At 33.7% G+C, this 23,255-nt stretch overlaps 1 protein-coding gene across 4 annotated transcripts in view; it reads right to left on the bottom strand.

Annotated features, from left to right (window-relative positions):
• LOC149200374 (catalytics) overlaps positions 1-23,255 on the bottom strand; it is a 347,379-nt gene that overhangs the window by 32,215 nt on the left and 291,909 nt on the right. For all 4 annotated transcript variants that reach the window (XM_089402703.1, XM_089402702.1, XM_089402704.1 and 1 more), the window contains 2 exons: positions 20,175-20,399; positions 19,845-20,048 (listed from right to left, as the gene is read on the bottom strand). In XM_089402703.1, coding sequence (XP_089258829.1) covers positions 19,845-20,048; positions 20,175-20,399 — 429 coding nt within the window. The remainder of the gene's footprint in view (positions 1-19,844; positions 20,049-20,174; positions 20,400-23,255) is intronic.

The following is a 23,255-nucleotide window of genomic DNA, read 5'->3' as shown; positions in this document are numbered from 1 at the left end:
AACTGTAAAATGGCAAACCTCATAATGTGGGATAAAAAGAAGTTCCTCTTTGAAACTTTAGTCGCTCCTGTTATCTTATATGGATGTGAGGTTTTGGAGTTGTAGCATCTCTAGAGAATCTGGAGAAAGATTGAGCAAATCCAGAAGCGCTTTATAACGTATAACCTGAAAATTAAAAGCAATACACCCTACCCTATTCTCCTTATAGAAGTAGGTCTTTCCCCTATCGAGAGCCTAGCTATGACTAGGCTTCTGTTGTACAAGCACAAGCTCAATAACATAGGAGATCATAGACTTCCTAAGCTAGCTTTAAATTCCAGCCAAAACCACCTAAGGCTCAAACGGGGGTGGTATAAAGACACGAGGGCCTGGTTAAACCATTGGGAGATCAACGAAAATGATGCATTGCAAAACATTAATAAAATTAAAAATATTGTTACTTCTAAGTTCAAAGAAAAAATGTGGTGTGAAAAAGATTTAGTAGCTAAAAGAAAATTAAGTTATTATAAGAAGGTCATCAACCCCACCCTAGAAGATCAAAAGTATATCTCTGTTTTAGCTAGCTCAAAGAAGAAAATTAATATAGCGAAGATTAGAACGAACTTTCATGGGCTCCATAGTGAAACAGGTCGTTGGGCAGTTCCTAAAACACCATGGATGGAAAAGATCTGCCATCTCTGTGAGAATAGGAACATTGAGGATGAAAACCACTTCCTCTTAGAGTGCCCCACGTACAACCACATTAGATCTCAGTTTCATAATCTTTGTCGCAATACTGACCTTCCTAGCCTTTTACAATGTCAAAATTATAGTGAGCTTGGGAGGCTTCTCTCCAAGCTTTTTGAGCATAGGAATAAAATCTTAAATCAAACTAAATAATTTGTTTCTTTAGGTCCGATAGACCAAAGTTTGGTCTCAGTGGACGTTAACCATCATCATCATCATCAACAACATTAACATTAGCAATAATTATATAATTAATGGTAATAACTATAAAAACATACATATAAACATTAACATTAGTAATAATTATATAATTAATAATAATAATTATAAAAAACATATATTTATTAATTATATAATTAATAGTAATAATTATAAAAACATATATTAATTATAGAAAACATATATTTATTAATTATAGAAAACATATATTTATATATTTATTTGATTTTTATAATTAATTTTTTAAATTTATAACATAAATATAACATATAAACATTAACATTAGTGATAATTATATAATTAATAGTAATAATTATAAAAATTATATATTAATTATAGAAAACATATATTAATAAATATAGAAAACATATATTTATATATTTATTTGGTTTTTATTAATTAATTTTTTAAAAATTATAACATATACACATTAACATTAGCGATAATTATATAATTAATAGTAATAATTATAAAAAACCTACATATAACATATAAACATTAACACTAGTGATAATTATATAATTAATTTTATCACTAATATAATTAATAGTAATAATTATAAAAAATATATATTAATTATAGGAAACATATATTTATTAATTAGAGAAAACATATATTTATTAATTATAGAAAACATATATTTATATATTTATTTGGTTTTTATTAATTAATTTTTTAAATTTATAAAATACATATAAACATTAACATTAGCGATAATTATATAATTAATAGTAATAATTATAACCAACATATATTAATTATGGAAAACATGTATTTATTATAGAAAACATATATTAAAAGCCTACATATAACATATAAACATTAACATTAGTGATAACTATATAATTAATTTTATCACTAATATAATTAATAGTAATAATTATAAAAAAAATATATTAATTATAGAAAACATATATTTATTAATTATAGGAAAACATATATTTATTAATTATAGAAAACATATATTTATATATTTATTTGGTTTTTATTAATTAATTTTTTAAATTTATAAAATAAATATAACATATAAACATTAACATTAGTGATAATTATATAATTAATTAATAGTAATAATTATAAAAAATATATATTAATTATAGAAAACATATATTTATATATTTATTTGGTTTTTATTAATTAATTTTTTAAATTTATAAAATAAATATAACATATAAACATTAACATTAGTGATAATTATATAATTAATAGTAATAATTATAACAAACATATATTAATTATAGAAAACATATATTTATTATAAAAAACATATATTTATAAATTATAGAAAAATATATAAAAAATGATAATTTTTAATAGAGAATATACTTAATAAATATATAAAAACTTAATAAATATAAAAAATTATTAAGTAATAATAATTCTTATAAAAAATGATGATGATGATGATGGTTAACATCCGCTGAGACCAAATAATGATCTATCGGACCTAAAAAGACAAATTATTTATTTTGATTTAAGATTTTATTCTTATGCTCAAAAAGCTTGGAGAGAAGCCTCCCGAGTTCACTATAATTTTGGCATTGTAAAAGGCTAGGAAGGTCAGTATTGTAACAAAGGTTGTGAAATTGAGATCTAATGTGGTTGTATGCAGGGCACTCTAAGAGGAAGTGGTTTTCATCCTCGATGCTCCTATTCTCACAAATATGGCAGATCCTTTCCATCCATGGCGTTTTAGGAACTGCCCAGCGGCCAGTTTCACTATGGAGCTCATGAGAATTCGTTCTAATCTTTGCTATATTAATTTTCTTCTTTGAGCTAGTTAGAATAGAGAGATACTTTTGATCTTCAAGGGTGGGGTTGATGACCTTCTTATAATAACTTAATTTTCTTTTAGACGCTAAATCTTTCTCACACCACAATTTTTCTTTGAACTTAGAAGTAACAATATCTTTAATGTTATTTATGTTTTGCAAAGCATCATTCTCATTGATCTCCCAATAGTTTAGCCAGGCCCTTGTGTCCTTATGCCATCCTCGGTTAAGCCTTAGGTGGTTTTGGCTGGAATTTAAAGCTAGCTTAGGAAGTCTATGATTGTCTACGTTATTGAGCTTGTGCTTGTACAACAGAAACCTGAGCATAGCTAGGCTCTCAATAGGAGAAAGACCTGCTTCTATAAGGAGAATAGGATAGGGTGTATTACTTTTAATTTTCAGGTTATAAGTTATAAAACGCTTCTAGATTTGCTCAATCTTCCTCCATGATTCTCTGGAGATGCTGCAGCCCCAAACTTCACAGCCATATAAGATAACAGGAGTGACTAAAGTTTCAAAGAGGAACTTCTTTTTGTCCCACATTACGAGGTTTGCTGTTTTACAATTATTTTCAAGACCAAAATAAGCTTTCCATCCCCATTGATCTTTTTTTAAATAAATATATATAAAATTTAAGTGATTATATATTATATATATATATATATATATATATAAAAGATCAATTTGATTACATAAATTAAAATAAGGACTCATATTTATAATTATTATATTTTAAAATTTTATATTTAAATTTAATTATAAAAAATATAAAATTCAATATTTACAGGATTTTTTTTTATAGAAAAGAAAATATAATTAAAAAATAATAAATATATAGAAACTTAATAAATATAAAAAATTATTTAAGTGATAATAATTTTTATAAAAATATAATTTATATATATATATATATAGATAAATTAAAATAATGACTCATATTTATAATTATTATATTTTAAAATTTCATATTTAAATTTAATTATAAAACATATAAAATTTAATATTTACAGAATTTTTTCACATAAAGTGCGTTAACCAAACACTTATTCACCATATTTAAAAAATTTATATTTAAATTTTATTATAAAACAAACACTTATTCACCATATTTTAAAATTTTATATGTAAAATTTAATTGATGATGATGATGATGGTTAACGTCCTCTGAGACCAAATAAAAATAATGGTCTATCGGACCTAAAGAAACAAATTATCTATTTTTATTTAAGATTTTATTCCTATGCTCAAAAAGCTTGGAGAGAAGCCTTCCGAGCTCACTATAATTTTGACATTGTAAAAGGCTAGGAAGGTCAGTATTGTAACAAAGATTGTGAAACTGAGATCTAATGTGGTTATAGGCGGGGCACTCTGAGATCTAATATAGAAACAAATTATCTATTTTTATTTAAGATTTTATTCCTATGCTCAAAAAGCTTGGAGAGAAGCCTTCCGAGCTCACTATAATTTTGACATTGTAAAAGGCTAGGAAGGTCAGTATTGTAACAAAGATTGTGAAACTGAGATCTAATGTGGTTATACGCGGGGCACTCTGAGATCTAATATTTACATTATTTTTTCACTTAAAATACTTTAACCAAAAACACACATATATATATATTATTAAGTATATATATAAAAAAATCAATTTGATTATATAAATTAAAATAATGACTCATATTTATAATTATATTATTTTAAAATTTTATATTTAAATTTAAATATAAAACATATAAAATTTAATATTTACAATTATATTATTTTAAAATTTAATTTAAAATTTTATATTTAAATTTAATTATAAAACATATAGAATTTAATATTCACAGGATTTTATATTTAAAATTTAATTACAAGATTTTATATTTAAAATTTAATTATAAAATATATAAAATTTAATATTTACAATTTAATATTTAGAATTTTATTATAAAACATATCAAGATTTTTTCACATTAAGTGCTTTAACGAAACACCTATTCACCATATTTATAAAGTGCTTTAACCAAACACCTATTCCTTAACCAAACACCTATTCACCATATTTATAAAGTGCTTTAACCAAACACCTATTCTAACCCTATTTTAAAACATATAAAATGTAAATATTCCTTAACCAAACACCTATTCACCATATTTATAAAGTGCTTTAACCAAACACCTATTCTAACCCTATTTTAAAACATATAAAATTTAATATTTACAGGATTTTTCACATTAAGTGCTTTAACCAAACACCTATTCACCATATTTATAAAGTGATTTAACCAAACACCTATTCACCATATCATATTTATGATGATAATTTCAAATATGGTGATAATTTCTATAGAAAATATAATTAATAAACATATAAAAACTTAATAAATATAAAAAATTAACACCTATTCACCATATTTACTTATAAATAATCACCATATCTACTTATATAATCACCATATCTACTTATATATTTATAAGTAGTAATAAATAATCACCATATTTATGATGATAATTTCTATAGAAAATATAATTAATAAACATATAAAAATCTAATAAATATAAAAAAATTAACACCTATTTACCATATTTACTTATATATTTACAAATAGTAATAAATAATCACCACATTTACTTATAAATATTACTTATATATTTACCATATTTACTTACCATATTTACTTATATATTTACAAATAGTAATAAATAATCACCACATTTACTTATAAATATTACTTATATATTTACCATATTTACTTATATATTTACAAATAGTAATAAATAATCACCACATTTACTTATAAGTAAATATTACTTATATATTTACCATATTTACTTATATATTTACAAATAGTAATAAATAATCACCACATTTACTTATAAATATTACTTATATATTTATGAGTAGTAATAATTTTTATAAAAAATATAATTAATAAACATATAAAAATTTAATAAATATAAAAAAATAATTCTTATAAAAACATATAATTAACAAACCTAAAAAGAACTTAAGAATCTTTTGATGGATAATTATTTAAGTAATGATAATTAAAACCTATAAAAAAAAACTTTAAGAATTTTTTGAATAAAAATCATAGGGAGAAAATTATTTAAGTAATTTAAGAATTTTTCGAATAAAAATCATAGGGAGAAAATTATTTAAGTAATGATAATTAAAACTTATAAAAAAAACTTTAAGAGTTTTTTGAATAAAATTCATAGGGAGAAAATTTTGCGGAACTAACTAATTTCGAACCAGCTAATATGGCTCATAATCAAATATATATAATAAATATAAAAAAATAATTCTTATAAAAAGATATAATTAACAAACCTAAAAAGAACTTAAGAATCTTTTGATGGATAATTATTTAAGTAATGATAATTAAAACCTATAAAACAACTCTTAAAGTTTTTTGAATAAAAATCATAGGGAGAGAATTTTGCGGAACTAACTAATTTCGAACCAGCTAATATGGCTCATAATCAAATATATATATATATATATATATATATATATATATATATATAATGAGTCATATTTATAATTATTATATTTCAAAATTTTATATTTAAATTTAATTGAAAAACATAATAAAATTTAATATCTATATAAACTACTTTTTCACATGAAGTACTTTCAGATAACGTGAATTAACAACAAAACAAAACGCCCATTGACCATTAATTTTATAAATATGCCTTAACAAAACACCCATTGACCATTAATCCAAAACTATAAATAATTTTAAATAAACTATAAAATTATTTATAGATATGTAAACTATAAATAAACTATAAAATTATTTATAGATATGTCTTCACAAAACACCCCTGCACCATTAATCAAAAACTATAAATAATTTTATAGATATTATTAATGCTACACATATTACATTAAAAATCAAATTAAAAAATATATAAAAACATTGACCATTAATCCAAAACTATAAATAAACTATAAATAATTTTATAGATATGCCTTCACAAAACACCCCTACACCATTAATCCAAAACTATAAATAATTTTATAGATATTATTAATGCTACACATATTACATTAAAAATCAAATTAAAAAATATATAAAAATATATAACTATATGTATTAACACCCATTCACTCGTATAACTATATATTATACGATTTAGTAAAAAAAATCTGAAGTATATATATAACTATATGTATTAACACCCATTCACTCGTATAACTATATATTACTAAATTTAGTAAAATAAATCTAAAGTATATATGTAACTATATGTATTAACACACTGGTATAACTATATATAACTAGATTTAGTCAAAAAAAAATCTAAAATATATATGTATCTAAAATATATAAAATATATATTTAACGATATGTATTAATACCCATTCAGTCGTATAACTAAAATATATATGTATCTAAAATATATATATGTAAAATATATATGTAACTATACACATATTACATTAAAAATCAAATCAAAAAATATATATGTATCTAAAATATATATTTAACTATATGTATTAATACCCATTCAGTCGTATAACTATATATAACTAGATTTAGTCTTAAAAAAATCTTTTAAGATTTTTTTAAAATATATACGTAACTATATGTATTAACATCCATATTAACATGTAAACCTCCAAAACCACCATCAATCCAAAACCCATAAACATAAACTTATTAATTCTTATTTATAAAACATAAACTTATTAATTCTTATTTATAAATTAAGAAGTGAACCTCCAAAACCACCGGCCATCCAAAACCCATAAACTTATTTATAAATATTATTAAGGCTACACATATTACATTAAAAATCAAAACCACCATCAATCCAAAACCCATAAACATAAACTTATTAATTCTTATTTATAAATTAATAAGTGAACCTCCAAAACCACCAGCCATCCAAAACCCATAAACTTATTTATAAATATTATTAAGGCTACACATATTACATTAAAAATCAAATTAAAAAATATAAATAATATAACCATATGTATTCACACCCCTTCACCATTACTCCAAAAAAAACTAAATGTATTAACATCCCAATTTAACTATACGTATTAACACCCCATTAATTATCAACCTCCAAAGCCCTAATGGGCTTATTTTGATGGGCTTATTTAGGTATATTGTTGATCCTACCCATATTAAGTTAAAAAAATCAAATTAAATAAAAATATAAAATAGACAAAATATCCTCGACGCCTTCGGGGTTAGGCCTGATATGGCCGACCGGCAAATCCCTTCGGGTGGAGCTGCCCCGCTTCTCTATGTGGACGTAGCGGCCACTCCGGTGCCCGTGAACCACACTTAAAAAAATAGGCAAAATATAAAATCAAATTAAATAAAAATATAGAATAGGCAAAATATATATCTGAAATGAAAAAATCAAATTAAATAAAAATATAAAACCTGATGGGCTTATTTATATGTATTAAGCCCCATTAATTATCAACATCCAAAATCTGATGGGCTTATTTATGTATATTGTTGATACTACCCATAGGTTAAAAAATCAAATTAAATAAAAATATAAAATATGCAAAATATATATATTAAATGGAAAAATCAAATTAAATAAAAAATAAAAAATATGCAAAATATATATCTGAAATGAAAAAATCAAATTAAATAAAAATATAAAACCTGATGGGCTTATTTATATGTATTAACAACCATTAATTATCAACATCCAAAATCTGATGGGCTTATTGATGTATATTGTTGATCTACCCATAGGTTCAAAAATCAAATTAAATAAAAATATAAAATATGCAAAATATATATATTAAATGAAAAAATCAAATTAAATAAAAATATAAAATATGCAAAATATATATATTAAATGAAAAAATCAAATTAAATAAAAAATAAAAAATATGCAAAATATATATCTGAAATGAAAAAATCAAATTAAATAAAAATATAAAACCTGATGGGCTTATTTATGTGTATTAACACCCATTAATTATCAACATCCAAAATCTGATAGGCTTATTTATGTATATTGTTGATCCTACCGATAGGTTAAAAAATCAAATTAAATAAAAATATAAAATATGCATGTATATAGATCTTAGTTTCACAATCTTTGTTACAATACTGACCTTCCTAGCCTTTTACAATGTCAAAATTATAATGAGCTCGGGGGCTTCTCTCCAAGCTTTTTGAGCATAGGAATAAAATCTTAAATCAAAATAGATAATTTGTTTCTTTAGGTCTGATAGACCATTATTTGGTCTCAGCAGACGTTAACCATCATCATCATTAAATTAAATAAAAATAAAATGAAAAGATAAAATTGAAAAAATCAAATTAAATAAAAATAGAAAATATGCAAATATATATTAAATGAGAGATGTGAAATTTATATAAATAAAAATAAAAATATAAAATATATATATTAAATGAGATAGGTGAAATTTATATAAATATAAATAAAAATATAAAATATATATATTAAATGAGAAATGTGAATTTTTTTTTTGACAAAATCGGTTACTGGTATATTATAAAAAACTTCAGGGACTGAGTCCTAGTACATAGATATGACAGACCAAGGCATTAAGGATCCAAAACGGGTTCACAGACCCTTGATCCTCATTGCTACATAAACGATAACTGAAATGAAAGAGGTAACGGCTATATTGCCGGATAAAAGAGCCTGCAAGCCAACAAAATTTACACTTCATAATTCCTAGGGGAGTTTCTGGTTAACTGAATCATCAGGGAGGGATTCCTTCCTTGCGCTGGCTCTAGTTGAAGCTTCCGCTTGCATACTTTGGGTGAGAGTCCTGATATGCGCTATAGCTTCCTCAAGATGGGTGCACCTGTCCTTCAAGGCCTCGATCTCTGCTTTTTGTTTCTCAAGCTTCTTCCGTTTTGATCTGCTGTCCGCCTGGTAATCATCTTTGAGGTCGTTGAAATGCTTGATGAATCTGCCAATCATGAAAGTGTGCGCTTTGCAGAGAGAGCATTCACTGTTCGTGATGACATTTTCTAGAGGATTGTTAGCAGGCTCCTGAGCTCCTTGCTGATCCTGCTGGTCCGCCATTTCACCAAGCTGGGGAAGAAGACCGGAGAGCTGGAGATGCGGAGAGGGACGAATTCCGGGGATGAGGGCGATATAAGGGAATAAAACAAACAGTGAGGAGGGGTGCGAAGCTTTGCACAGGGAGGGGACCAGAAGGGGGAGGAAGGGACAGGATGACAAGGGAGCGGAAGGATGAGAGGGGGAGCGCTGCGACGGCCAAAAAACCCACCAGTTAGAAGGAAAATTAAATCTGAAATTAAAAGAGCCTGAGATTACCGCTGTCGATGTGCTTGATCCGAGCTTCAGATGACTGTGCCCAGCTTCAAGAGAGTGCCTGTGCTGAGAGGGGGCGCGATCCAGAACCTTTGCAGCAGTGAAGGATGAGATGACATAGAGGTCCATGCTGCTATAAATAGAGGGAGGGGGGCATCTCGGGTGCGTGAACCAGAGCTGGCTGGATCGATTCTTGAGGTGACTGTGAGCCCAAGGAGAGATCTTGCTGCATGCGATGAGGATAAGGGAATGATGACCATCTGCGCAGAGCTTAGAAATGACGGCGGAGGACGAATGAAACACAAAATCGAGGCTGGAAGAGGTGACATATTCAATCGCAGGGGGGAGGATCTGATATGAGAGGGACGAAGTTGCGCAGTCGAGGAGATTTGGCAGAGAGTGAGGGGATTCGGGGATGAACAGATTTCGAGAAGATTGATGTCTGAGGTGACTCAGATTCTGAGAAGAGGGAGTGGGATAGGATTCTTTAGGGGATTGCTTTGTCATAGAGAGAGTCATTTTCTCTGACTTGGCCTACCGGTCTACTGGTTGCTTTGTTGGCTTGTTCATCAGCCTCTTTGTTGCTGCTCCTTAGGACGTGTTTGAGGGTGGCCCCGTTTATTTCTCTAATGTTGTCCATAATCCTGGCTTTGATATTGTTCAGTGCAGTTTGTTTGAATTCCCTCCCCGAGACCATAGCAGCTATAATGATAGCTGAGTCACCCATTATAAGCGGATTTTGAAGGCCAAGTTTTTTCACTATGGAGGTTCCCAGGAGAAGGCTATATGCCTCAGCCCTGTTGTTGGACATTGTACCCAATCCCCACTCGTAAGTCACTATAATTTCCCCTTGATGATCTTTGATGACTCCTCCTGCGCCTGCCTGACCCGGGTTATTTTTTGAGGCCCCGTCGAACTGAAGGGAGGGCCTCTTTTGATTTTGGATCCATTCTCTGATTTCCTCATTAGAGCCTCTTAGCTTCCAGTCAGTTTTTTTCTTACCTGTACTTGCTGTTTTGTGGTTCCTTGGTTCATGGCTGAATTTGCCCATCCATTCAATTTCGCTTGGGTCCCCAGAATCTTGTTCTGATTGGACTATTCCATTCGCTCCAATGGTCTCGGAGATGAGGGCAATTGTTTTTGCAAGGGTGCTGGAGATGTTGGGCTTCTTGTTATTAAAAATGCTTTTGTTTCGGGTGTTCCAGATTTGCCAACAAAGGGTTGGAGGGATGCTGTTCCACAGTCTTTTGGCGAGGGTCTTGTTATTTTTGGGGTGGGGATAGCTGTTCCCCCAATTTTTTTGAAGGAGGGTGATCTGATTGGGTAGTTCACCAATCCTTAGCGGACTGGTAATGAGCTTCCAACAATTTCGAGCAAAGGAGCACTCTAGGAAGAGATGATTGCTGCTTTCTTCCGCTGCTCTACACAGGCAGCAGATTGAAGGGCCGAGGATACCTTTCTTCCTTAGATTTTCCGCTGTGAGAATTTTGTTTTTGAGGAGGGTCCAATTGAAAAATTTGATCTTTGGGAGGCATTCCGGATTCCAAGCCGCTTTGTGGAGAGGCCAGTTGTTTGTGGCTGAGGCATTTTGGAGGATTTTGTATCCTTCTTTGACTGTGTAGTTACCACCATTGGGGTCCCAAACATACTTATCCTCGGACAGACTGTTGAGGGGAGCTGAACCTGAGAGAGATAGCTTGAGGTCGACCCACAGATCCCTTAGATTGTTTGGGAGGGGGAGGTGCTTCCAGCCCAGCCATCTGTTTTGGTCCCAAGAGGAGATGTCATAAAGGGTCTTAAGATTTTTCCCTTCCATCCACAATTGCAGGGGACTGAGATTTGGGAGAGCTTCCCTTGCTTCTGAGCCCATTATACGATCAGTCCAGATGTTAATGTCTCTGCCGCTGCCCGGAGCTCTTGAGATACATACTTTGAAATGAGGGAGAGTTTTTTTTATAAGTTTCCAGACCGGGGTGCACTGCCTGTCAACAATGGGTTCCGATAGGATGTTGGAGTTGGCCCCATTCAGATATTTCCTTTTGATTACCTCTGTCCACCAGGCTCCTTTTCCGTTGAGAATTCTCCAGATCAACTTGAAGCCCATGGCCATGTTGGCTAATCTTGGAATTCTTATTCCAAGCCCTCCTTTTTCGAAAGGTAGAATGACCTGATCCCACTTTACTAGACTGAACTTTTTGGAGTCCTGCCTTCCTCCCTACCACAAGAAGCTCCTAATGATTAATTCCATGTGCTTATGAATACTGGCCGGGGCAAGAGTGGTTGCGAACTGGTAAATTGGGAGGGCTGAGAGGATGGCTTTAATGAGAGTTGTTCTTCCAGCCAGGTTGAGCCAGGACACACCCCAACTTTGAAGCTTCCCTCTCAGTTTCTCTATTAGTTTAACCCAGATTTCAGTTTTGACCGACTCCTTTGCTAATGGTAATCCCAGATACATGAAATGACTCCAATTCCTTTGAGCAGGGATGTCCAAGATTGTGGAGATTCTCTGAATAATCTGCCTGGGGACGTTCCAGGTGTATATCATGCACTTATTATTATTGAGTTTGCCTCCAGACACTTGAAGAAAGAGCTCTAACGTTTTCTTGAACCTTCTTGCCATGAGACTGGAAGCTCCTCCGATTAGGAGGGTGTCATCGGCAAAGAGGGAGTGGTTTATCCCCTTGGTTCCACGCACTATGCTGATACCTGTGATTTCTTTTTGCCTGCGAAGATTTTCCAGGTGTATGCTTAGCGTTTCGGCCATAATAATGTAGAGGAATGGGGAGAGCGGGCAGCCTTGTCTCAATCCCCTTGAGCTTCTGAAGAAGTTACTTGGCCTGCCATTAATCAGAGGGGCTGTCCAAGGGAATGATATACACTCCATGATCCTGCTGATGAAGGTGTTGGATATCCCAAATTTCCCGAGGACTGCCTTTAGGAATTGATGATTGACTCTATCAAAGGCGTTCGCCATGTCTAGTTTGATAATCATGCCCTTTTCCTTTCTATTTATGCTGCTGTGTATTGCCTCCTGAATAAGAATAACGTTGTCCGTTATTTGTCTTCTGGGGACGAAGCCTCCTTGATTCTCGGAGATGAGGGAGGGGAGGAGCTTTTTTAACCTGTTGGCTAGGATTTTGGTGATAATTTTATAGGAGACATTGCATAAGGAGATTGGGCGGAATCGATCAAAGGATTGGGGGTTGGGATCCTTGGGGATGAGGGCTAAGTGAGAAGATTTGATGCTGTTTCCCATTTTGCATTTTGAAAAGAAATTCTTTACCATTCTAATGAAGTCTTTTTTGATGATTTCCCAATGGTTTCTATAAAATGCCACTGTGAACCCATCTGGGCCCGGTGCCTTATCCTGTGCCATGCTGAAGATTGACCACTCAATTTCCTCTGTCGTGACCTCTTGGTCCAGCTCGTTGTTTTGGTCTGCTGATATTTTATTTTCAATTAGGCTAAGGAAATCCGCATTATCGTTGGGCTGAGAATCTGCAGATAGGAGGGCGCAGAAGTGTCTGGACGCTGCCTCCTTTATTTCCTCTTGATCTCTAAGCTCCCTTCCTTCCATCATGATTCTCTCTATATGATTCCCTGCCCGCCTGAGCTTTAGGCTGTTATGAAAAAAGGAAGTGTTTTTGTCTCCGGCTTTGAGCCAAAGGCAGCGGGACTTTTGTCTCTGCTCTTCTTCCTCCCTCCTGTTCTGCTTATACAGTTCTTTGTACATTTCATTCTCTTTGGCCTGGTCTTCCTCTGTATACTGTGTTCTCTCTTTTTCCTGACTCCATTGTTCCAGCTGAGCTTGGAGGTCAGTTCTTTTTTTGCTTTCCTCTGCTGCGTGGTTTCTTGCCCATCGCTTTATGACAGTCCTGAGAGATTTGAGCTTGGCTTCCCAAATGTAGTGAGGCGAGCCAATTATTTCTTTTGCCCACTGCTCCTTGATCAGATTTCTGAATTCTTCTTTGTTGTCCCAAGCCTTGTTATATTTAAAGGGAAGAGGCCCCATGTTCTTCCCTTTATCTAAGGTCAGAGACACTGGTTTATGATCTGAGATGTATCCTTGTATGATTTTGCTTTGGATATTTGAAAATCTTGCCACTGTTCTTTCTTGAGCGAGGATTCGGTCTAATCTCTCTTTTATATTGTTGTTGCCAGTTCTTTTATTGCTCCAGGTGAATCTCCCGTTTTGCGGAGGTATGTCCACTAGATTATGGGTTTGGATTATTTCTTCTAATGAGTCTCTTGAAGGGTCAGCGTAGTAGTTTCCTCCCAGTTTCTCATCAGCATTCCTTATAAGGTTTAGATCCCCTCCAAGGAAAATGTTCCTTCCCTGTACTGTCATGAGGTCTGATGTTATTGATTCCCAACATGAAGCTTTGTCTCTATAATGATTAGGAGCGTAAATGTTGTATATAGAGTATTCCTCTTTCGAGGCTTTGTTCTGCATGTCTGTTCTTACCCACCAGCTGTAAGACTTTTGATATTTAAGTTCCCATTTGCTTTTATCCCATAGTGTTCCTATGCCTCCTGAGGCGCCAGCTGCACTTATTGCTATGCCTGCATAGTTTTTGCTTTTTTTTATGTGGTTTTGGAATTCTTGTTCCGTGATTTTGGTCTCCTGGAGAAGGAGAAGGTCTGGATGTTCAGATTTGAGGAGGTCTCGGACTGCATTTGCTTTTAGGGAGGAGCCCATCCCCCTACAATTCCAGGAGACCAAAATCATCATTTACCTTGTTTGGTGTTTGCCCCGCTTTTCTCTTTCATTTTTTCTCCGCTTCCTTTGGATTTATCTAGAAATGTGTCCATTGGTTGCTGCGTTCCGGTAGCCATTTCTTTTGCAGCGTTTTCATCCCTGATCTCTTTGTTAGACTTCCTTCCAACTTTTCTGGGGGGATCGGTGGAGAGGTTGTTTTCCTTTGATTTATTCCTGGTTAAGATTCTCTCCACTGTTGGGGGAGGAGAGGGCTGGGGGAGGGAGATAGGGGAGGATATAACAATGGCACCTCGAGGGGAAGGGGGAGGGGATGGGGGGTCCTCTGCGGACAGGGTTTCAAAGGGGTTGGAGGAGGAGGGGAAGGAAGGGGCAGAGCCAGAGGGGTGAGAGGGGAGGGGGGGGGGTTTTCATGGGGAGCCTTTGAGATTGAGCCTGGAGGGGGGTTTGATTTTTTCTTTTTGACGTGCTCCCAAGCTTCCTCGGGGGTTTCAACATTGCCTTCAGGTACATTTGTTTTAGATTTGCTACATCTATTGGCGAAATGCCCATATTCGTGACATACCTTGCACTTGAAGGGTAGCTGCTCGTAGTCCACTTGCTGAATGTGCATCCATTGATCGACTTTGAGTTTAATTGCTTCCGGTCGTGCTTTCCCCAGATCTACTTCAACACAGATCCGCGCACATGCGTGCATGTTCTCCTTCGGTTCAGATCTGTCGATGTATTTGCCAGTGTTGAAAATATTGGTATCGGCAAAATATCGGCGAGGGTCCAGAAAATATCTTATCGGCGAAAATATCGGCAAATATCGGCAAGCATAAAAAATAATTTTTTCAAATTTTTAAATATAGCCGATATTTTGCCGATATTTTCCGATATTTGCCGATATTTTGAAAATATCGCGATATTTTCTCGGCGATATATCGTTTTGCCGAAAATATCGCGATATTTCCGAATATCGCCGATATTATCAACAGTGGTATTTGCCCACTGCGTTCCCTATGGCTTTGACTGACTCATCCCCCCAGCAATGAAGCGGCAAGTGGGGCAGGCGAACCCAGACGGGGACAGCGTTGGGAACGTCCATTTCTGGGTCAAAATCTAGGGTCCATCTGTTTAGGTAGAGTCCCCGAGAGTCCATGAAATAAGGGCCGTTTCTGAAGATGAGGTTCCTGTCCTCCATTGATTCAAATAGAAAGGTGTAAAATCCTCTGCCACAGAACCTGATTGCTATTTTCCCTTGCACCATCGAGTTCCAGTTTCTCTCGACCCATCTCTGAACTGATCGGGGGGAGGGCCACAGTCCCGTGAACTGGCCGACCAGGCCTCTTTCTGCTAAGGAGACTGCTGCTCTCCTCGGGAGGGAAGGAGGTAGAGATACTTCTGGTATTTCATCTAGTTTCTTGATGAACTTGGAGGCTGTAGGTCGGATTTTTCCCGCTGCGCTCTCAGGAATGAGAGAGGCAAACACTTTTTCAAGGTCTTCAGGATCCTGAGATGGGGGGTCCATTTCAGGCATTGGAGGATCAGATCTGAAACCGCAAGAGGACAACCGGGGGAGGCCCCGGTGCTGGGGGAGGGCAGGAGGCCCAGGAGCGAAGGAGGGGAAGTCAGCAGGGGGAGGGCGCTAGCCTAGCAGCGGCGCTGCCAGGCGCAGGGGCGCAGGAGGGTTCAGGGTTCTAGGTCGCGCGCAGGTGATCGCCAGTCGTTCATCGCTCCGTCCGTTGCATCATCTTCCTCACAACTTTGCTATGTTCAAACAAATGTGAAATTTATATAGATATAAATAATATTATTAAAAACAGGTATGAAACCATGGATTAAATCCATGGATTAAAATCAAATTAAATAAAAATATAAAATATGCATATACAATGTCAAAATTATAGTGAGCTCGGGAGGCTTCTCTCCAAGCTTTTTGAGCATAGGAATAAAATCTTAAATCAAAATAGATAATTTGTTTCTTTAGGTCCGATAGACCATTATTTGGTCTCAGCGGACGTTAACCATCATCATCATATTAAATTAAATAAAAATAAAATAAAAATATAAAAAATGTAAAAGTGAAAAAATCAAATTAAATAAAAATAGAAAATATGCAAATATATATTAAATGAGATATGTGAAATTTATATAAATAAAAATAAAAATAAAAATATATATATTAAATGAGATATGTGAAATATATATAGTAATTCTAATAGTAATCCAATCAAATTCTGAAAAGTGGAAACCTTTTATGAAACTTCTTAATTTGTGAGACTCTAGAAGCTAGACCATAAGTTAATACCAAATTGATGCCAAATAACATAAAACTTCTTAATTTGCAAGATCAGCGGAACATCAGATTGATTTGATACATCTTCTTAATATGAGACTTCTTAATATGAAACTTCTTAATTTGCAAGATCAGCCGAACACCGGATTGATTTGATACATCAAAATAATATGAGACTTCTTAATTTGTGGGATTCTTGCATATATTGGGGTGGTGATTGGTCTGCCAAAGTTTACAACTATTTCATGTTATTATTCTCACGAATAAGATCTGAATGTTGTGTACACAAGAGATTACCCACTGACAATCAATTTCCTTCCCAGCACAACCACCAAGGAAAAAATGAAGATATTGATGAAGATTACCCAGGGAAAATGAAGATGTTAATGGAGATTTTGCCCAGTAGACCCCTTTACATCGCTCCAGACCCTTTACATCGCTCCAGTTATATGGAACGGCTAGGACTCAAATACTAGCCCCTTACATAGGGGGACTCTGACCCCTTTACATCGTTCCAGTTATATGGAGCGACCCACTAGGACACTAGGACTTAACTGGAGCGATCCACTAGGACACTAGGACTCAAATACTAGCCCCTTGCATAGCTGGACTTTGGGGAGTAGACACGAAAGGTAGATCACTGCTTAATAAATATATTTTAGCCAAGCCCTCTCAATCTCTTCTCTACTCCTTTTTCAGTGTCTTCTCTACTCTTTGTTTTAAACTGTACTCAGCATTTTATATTTTCCTTGGAAGATGCATCACAGACTTATCAGACTCCCCCTCATCGGATGTCCCTTAAATGCTGATATCAATTTCAGTGACGAAATTCTGGTCAGCTGCGACATCATAAACATGCGATTTCAATTTCATAATTTTTTTAGATGCCCATTCAAGGGGTTGTATAGGACATTATTGGGATATATTAATTAACTATGCCATTATTTTTGAGATCCTATGCACTGAAACTCTTGTAGTAGTTTCCCATATTCAATCAACGATCTTTGCAGCTGTCACTTGTCAGTGTGTCACTATGTTGTTGGAAAAAGCTGTACACGTTTATCTTGTGATTGGAACTATTCTGTGTGTCTATATATAGATAGACAAACACATAATTACGTGTTATTCATTTTCTAAATAGTGTCTTTTGCAATTCATACATTTAATCTTTTGAAGGTTTGTATGAGTTATCCATCTTCCAATTACAGTAGCTTAGGCTGGTTTTATTTTCTAGAAGTTCAATTCATACATTTAATCTTTTGAAGGTTTGTATAAGTTATCCATCTTCCAATTACAGTAGCTTATTTAGGCTGGTTTTATTTTCTAGAAGTTCATTTTACTCTTACAGCTGATTTACTTAAGAAGAGAGATGATGGGGAGTTACTTACAGCTGATTTACTTAACAAGAGAGACGATGATGAGTTACTTTTGGATTGGTCCGTTATTTGTAATAGCTCATTTTTTTTCTCAGTAAGGTACTTCAACGCTTTTTGACTTTTGTAAGAGAGATTCCCCATTTGGTTAAATTTGTCCATTCTTATCTGTCCATTAAATTAAATTTGTTCATTCAACGCTATTTGACTTTTGTAGAAAGCTAGAGATTCCCCATTTGGTTAAATTTGTCCATTCTTATCTGTGCCTACTATCTTAAAGGCTACTGGCTGATTCCCCATTTGGTTAAATTTTTGTCCATTCTTATCTGTGCCTACTATCTTAAAGGCTACTGGCTGATTCTCCATTTGGTTAAATTTGTCCATTCTTATCTGTGCCTACTATCTTAAAGGCTACTGGCTGATTCCCCATTTGGTTAAATTTGTCCATTCTTATCTGTCCATTAAATTAAATTTGTTCATTCAGCCTCGGATGCTAGGAGAGATGGGTTTGATCCTCAGACCTATTAGCTCCTGGATCTTCTCTCCGCTAAGGCCAGATGTTGATTTACTTCATGCATTATATCTTTTATGGGAGACCGTTTAGTTCTCCCACTTTGTATATCAGTGTACTCAACAGTCCCTTTGACCTACTTTATGGTCATTAGTCCCTTTGACCTCCTTTATGGTCATTAGTTGGACATAAATAAATATAATTATGTGTGCCTAATATAATTATCTGTGCCTACTATGTTGAAGCCTACATAAATATAAAATTATGTGTGCCTACTATGTTAAAGGCTACTGGCCGACACAATTATCAGTATTCTTTCGATTTTAACGTTCCAACTGCTGATGAACTCATAAAAGGTTGGATCATATTAAAACGGAAAGCAGTTGCTAAACACATGCACCATTTATTGCCTACTGCTCCATGACAAGTTAGATATTTAAAAACAGAATCTTAGTCATAAGGACTAGCTAGAAGCAAGTCTCATCCTTGTAGGCTAGCCCAACCCATTGATATGGTGAGATTTCAACTGCCCCTTATGTGCCCCCTGAAATTTCCTAAAATTTAGGAGTGCTCCCACACGCCCCCTGTTCCCTCGTTCCCCATCCACGAAACTTGGTGGAGCATTGCCCGAAAGGAAGCAGATATAATAAATACGGATAATTGATTTAACGGAACGTTATTTTCACCCTTCTAGTTGAACGGAGACAATCGGGCTTGATATGGTGCTGTCATAAACCAGAAACTGGAATGTTTGTTCATCCTAGTACAAAATGGACGAATCAAATTCAAATATATGGTGCTGTCATAAACCAGAAACTGGAATGTTTGTTCATCCTAGTACAAAATGGACGAATCAAATTCAAATAAGGAGCTACAGTTAAATAGGTTCCAGAAATGTCAGATGTCTTTCAAATAGATACCCAAATGAAATAGGAAAAGTTATGGAACAGAACAATACCAGAAGATGCTCTGCCGTTTGACGGTAAGAATCAGACAAATTGCCAGACACAATTGATGACAATCGCAGCAGATTGATTGCAGAAACAGAGTTTCCTGAAGGCTCGGCCCCATCATAATCTTCCTTCAACCTTAATAGGATTGAAGGATCCTCCCCTGGAGTATTAAAGTAGCCCCCACCAACCTTGTCAAGAAACAAACTATCCTGCAATTCTTGCACATTTAGATCTATCAATTTCACAAAGAGATAAGATATTTTTATTAATGCCCGACTGATGATCGGTCAATGGGACTGAATGGTACAACCAGTACGAGTACAATGGGGACTCACCTGAGTTGATTGCAATTCTATTGCCCACGACAACCATTTTGTTCTGCCTCCAGCCTCATACAAATCAAGAAGGCCAGAAATTAGAAAAGCATAATCATCTAGGAAACCGGGAGCCTGAGACGGTCCTTGCCTGTAACTGTGTGTGAGCCTATGTGTACCCTCATCATATAGCTTGCTCTTAATGAAGTCTGCAGCTTTTTCTGCAACAAATAGGTAATCTGTTGCCTGCACAATACCATGGCTCAGAAGATGTCAATAGAAACGTTTAATAGCAGGATATGAAACTGGACAAAAATAGAAAATTAATTAGCAAAACGTCTTAAACCAAATAATGCGTACAGAACGTTAAAAAAATTACAACCATGGGAACCTCCGACTGGATAGTATTCGGATAAATGATGAACTAGTCTTGGAGATAATGAAGGATAGTTCGTTATAAACAGGAAAGGATTCCACTCGAATGACAATTAAGAAGCTTCTGAAAGTTATTAAAGAAAAGGCTTTCTAGAAGGATGTCCAAGACTAGAGGAGATTTATGGGACAAAGAGAAATGTGCTCAGTTATACTGGAAAAATGTTAACAGCTCTCAATGCCTTGCTGCTGTGGACAAAAACACTTGTGAAATATTCCAGAGTACAGTCCGTTAAGATGCAACCTGAGGTGATAGGACCTATCTGGGAGGACTGGACATCCAGCTATGTGAGCTTCTTTATAATGAAGCCAAAGGAACATATCAAAGTTAGAAATTTAGTCCCCAATAACAGGGAGTTAACAAAAGATGGGAGATTCAAGATATAGAAGACAATGGGAGTCGAAGTAATCTGAAAGCAAGAATAGACTTTAATTTTTAACTGATTTCTTCCAGTCTAATTGGAAAAATCAAAACTTTCTAACTAGAATAGACTTCATAAATCGGGTTGCCTAACGTGATGTACATGATATGTCAGAAAGAGAAAACAGGCAGGCATATATTTTGGAACTGTCAAGTTGCTGAAGTGTTGTGAGGGTGGATATCTTGAAAAGCAATCAAAACTCCTGCTGTATCATTAAGATGGAAGGGATAAAATTGGTGAGACTCGTGGACGACCAAGCAGTATCGGAGAGAATTATAGGGTATTACTGGATTCACCGAAAACATCTTTCTCGAGAGGAAATGTAGGGAAATCGTTAACGATATTTCTGACAATTTTTGCCTTGGAGAATTAATTGCATTTAAAGCCGATCTAGCAGCTCAATTGAGTGCTAGAATTAAAGCTGTCTAGCAGCTCAATTAACAGCCAAAATGAATGTAGAATGAACGTTTAATGATGATTAGGGAAAATTTAGGGACTAATATTTGTAGATGGACTAATTTTCCATGTTTTTTATAAAATAAAGATTTGCTATTAGGGACTAATATTTGTAGATGGACTAATTTTCCATGTTTTTTCTAAAATAAAGATTTGCTAATTTCCATTTTCTCAAAAATTGATTCACCCAAATTTTATAGGGTAAAATTATTTTACCTTAATCACCATTTTATAGAGGCTATATATAAAATATTTAGAATTTTTTTTAATATGTTTAAAATACTATGACCAAACATTTTACAGTTTGCATATTAAGAACTAGTAATATTCACCCAGGTTTATAAAGGCTAAGACAAATTTCCATATATTGGCAATGCTCATATATGCAAGGAGAGAAAATCACCGCAACTAGTAATATTCACCCAGGTTTATAAAGGCTAAGACAAATCACCTGCGGTAATTTTAGCAAATTAATGCTCTTACTGATGTAATCATAATGCTCTATTATGTAAATAAGTTATTCTAACATCAGATTTGCGTGCATAAATCTGCTTGCTATTTTCCAGTATGTATATTCACCCAGGTTTATAAAGGCTAAGACAAATTTCCATCTATTGGCAATGCTCATATATGAGAGGAGGGAAAATCACCTGCGGTAATTTTAGCAAATTAATGATCTTACCGATGTAATCATAATCCTCTATTATGTAAATAAGTTATTCTAACATCAGATTTGCCTGCATAAATCTGCTTGCTATTTTCCAGTATGTGTTTCTGGATATCTTTTGGGGTGAGCTCAAAATTTCAGAGTACACCGTTCAGCATTGGTGGTTCATGAGTACACATTAGTCATACGTGTACATGGTTTCAGAGCATTGCTCCAGTCTCACCTTGTCCCATAGTTTGTGTATGTCGCCCCACTTAACATTGAATGCCATCCTTGAAAAAGGGAAACATTTGAAACTTTCGCGACGTTATTTCCAAGGGGAGACTTAAAAAACACTAGTGGAGAGTTTGATTTATTTTACAACCACCAGGTTGAATCTTACTTTTGCAGTCAGTGACATATCGAGAATTTTGACAAACCCTAAAGTAGAACATTGAATAGCGGCAAAAAGAATTGAGATATGTTAAATGTGCAAAGATTTGGGATTATTACATGGTGAAAGTCATGATCTTCAGTTGACTGGTTATAGAAATTCCAACTGGGCAGGATCGGTAGATGATCAAAAATTAACAGCAGTCATGTGTTTAGTCTGGAACAGGTGCAGTTTCATGGGTTAGCAAGACACAATACGCTGTTTCACTTTCTTTGACTGAGGCAGAGTACAAGGCCATTGCAAAAAGAGCATCTAAGGCAGTCTAGCTTAGAAGAATACTCGGCGATTTGATGCTTCAACAAACCATGGCAACAGTTATTTTCTGTGACAATCAAGATCTAAAATTTGAAAAGGATAAAGTATTTCATGAAGGCACCAAACAAATTGATGTACATTGTCATTTCATTAGACAGCTAATAGGAGATGAGGTTGAACTTCAACATTGTACCACACAAGAGCAGACTGCAGACAGCTTCACTAAGTCATTTAGTCCAGATAAGTTTGTTCAATTTGGAGATAGACATGGTTTGTTTTCCAGAATGACCATTGAGGCAAGGATGTTAATACAATTATGAATAATGGTCATTTGTCAATTAGCATTTATTTTACATAAATACATGGTTCATTCAGTACTTCAGAGTTTATAACTGCTTCACCAAGTCATTCAGTCAAGATAAATTTGTTGAATTTGG

This window comes from Pinus tabuliformis, chromosome 2_1, assembly GCF_031772625.1.
Source record: "Pinus tabuliformis cultivar Carrire ecotype Pingquan chromosome 2_1, CPIR1, whole genome shotgun sequence".
NCBI lineage: Eukaryota > Viridiplantae > Streptophyta > Pinopsida > Pinales > Pinaceae > Pinus > Pinus tabuliformis.
This window is presented reverse-complemented; position numbering and strand designations above follow the sequence as displayed.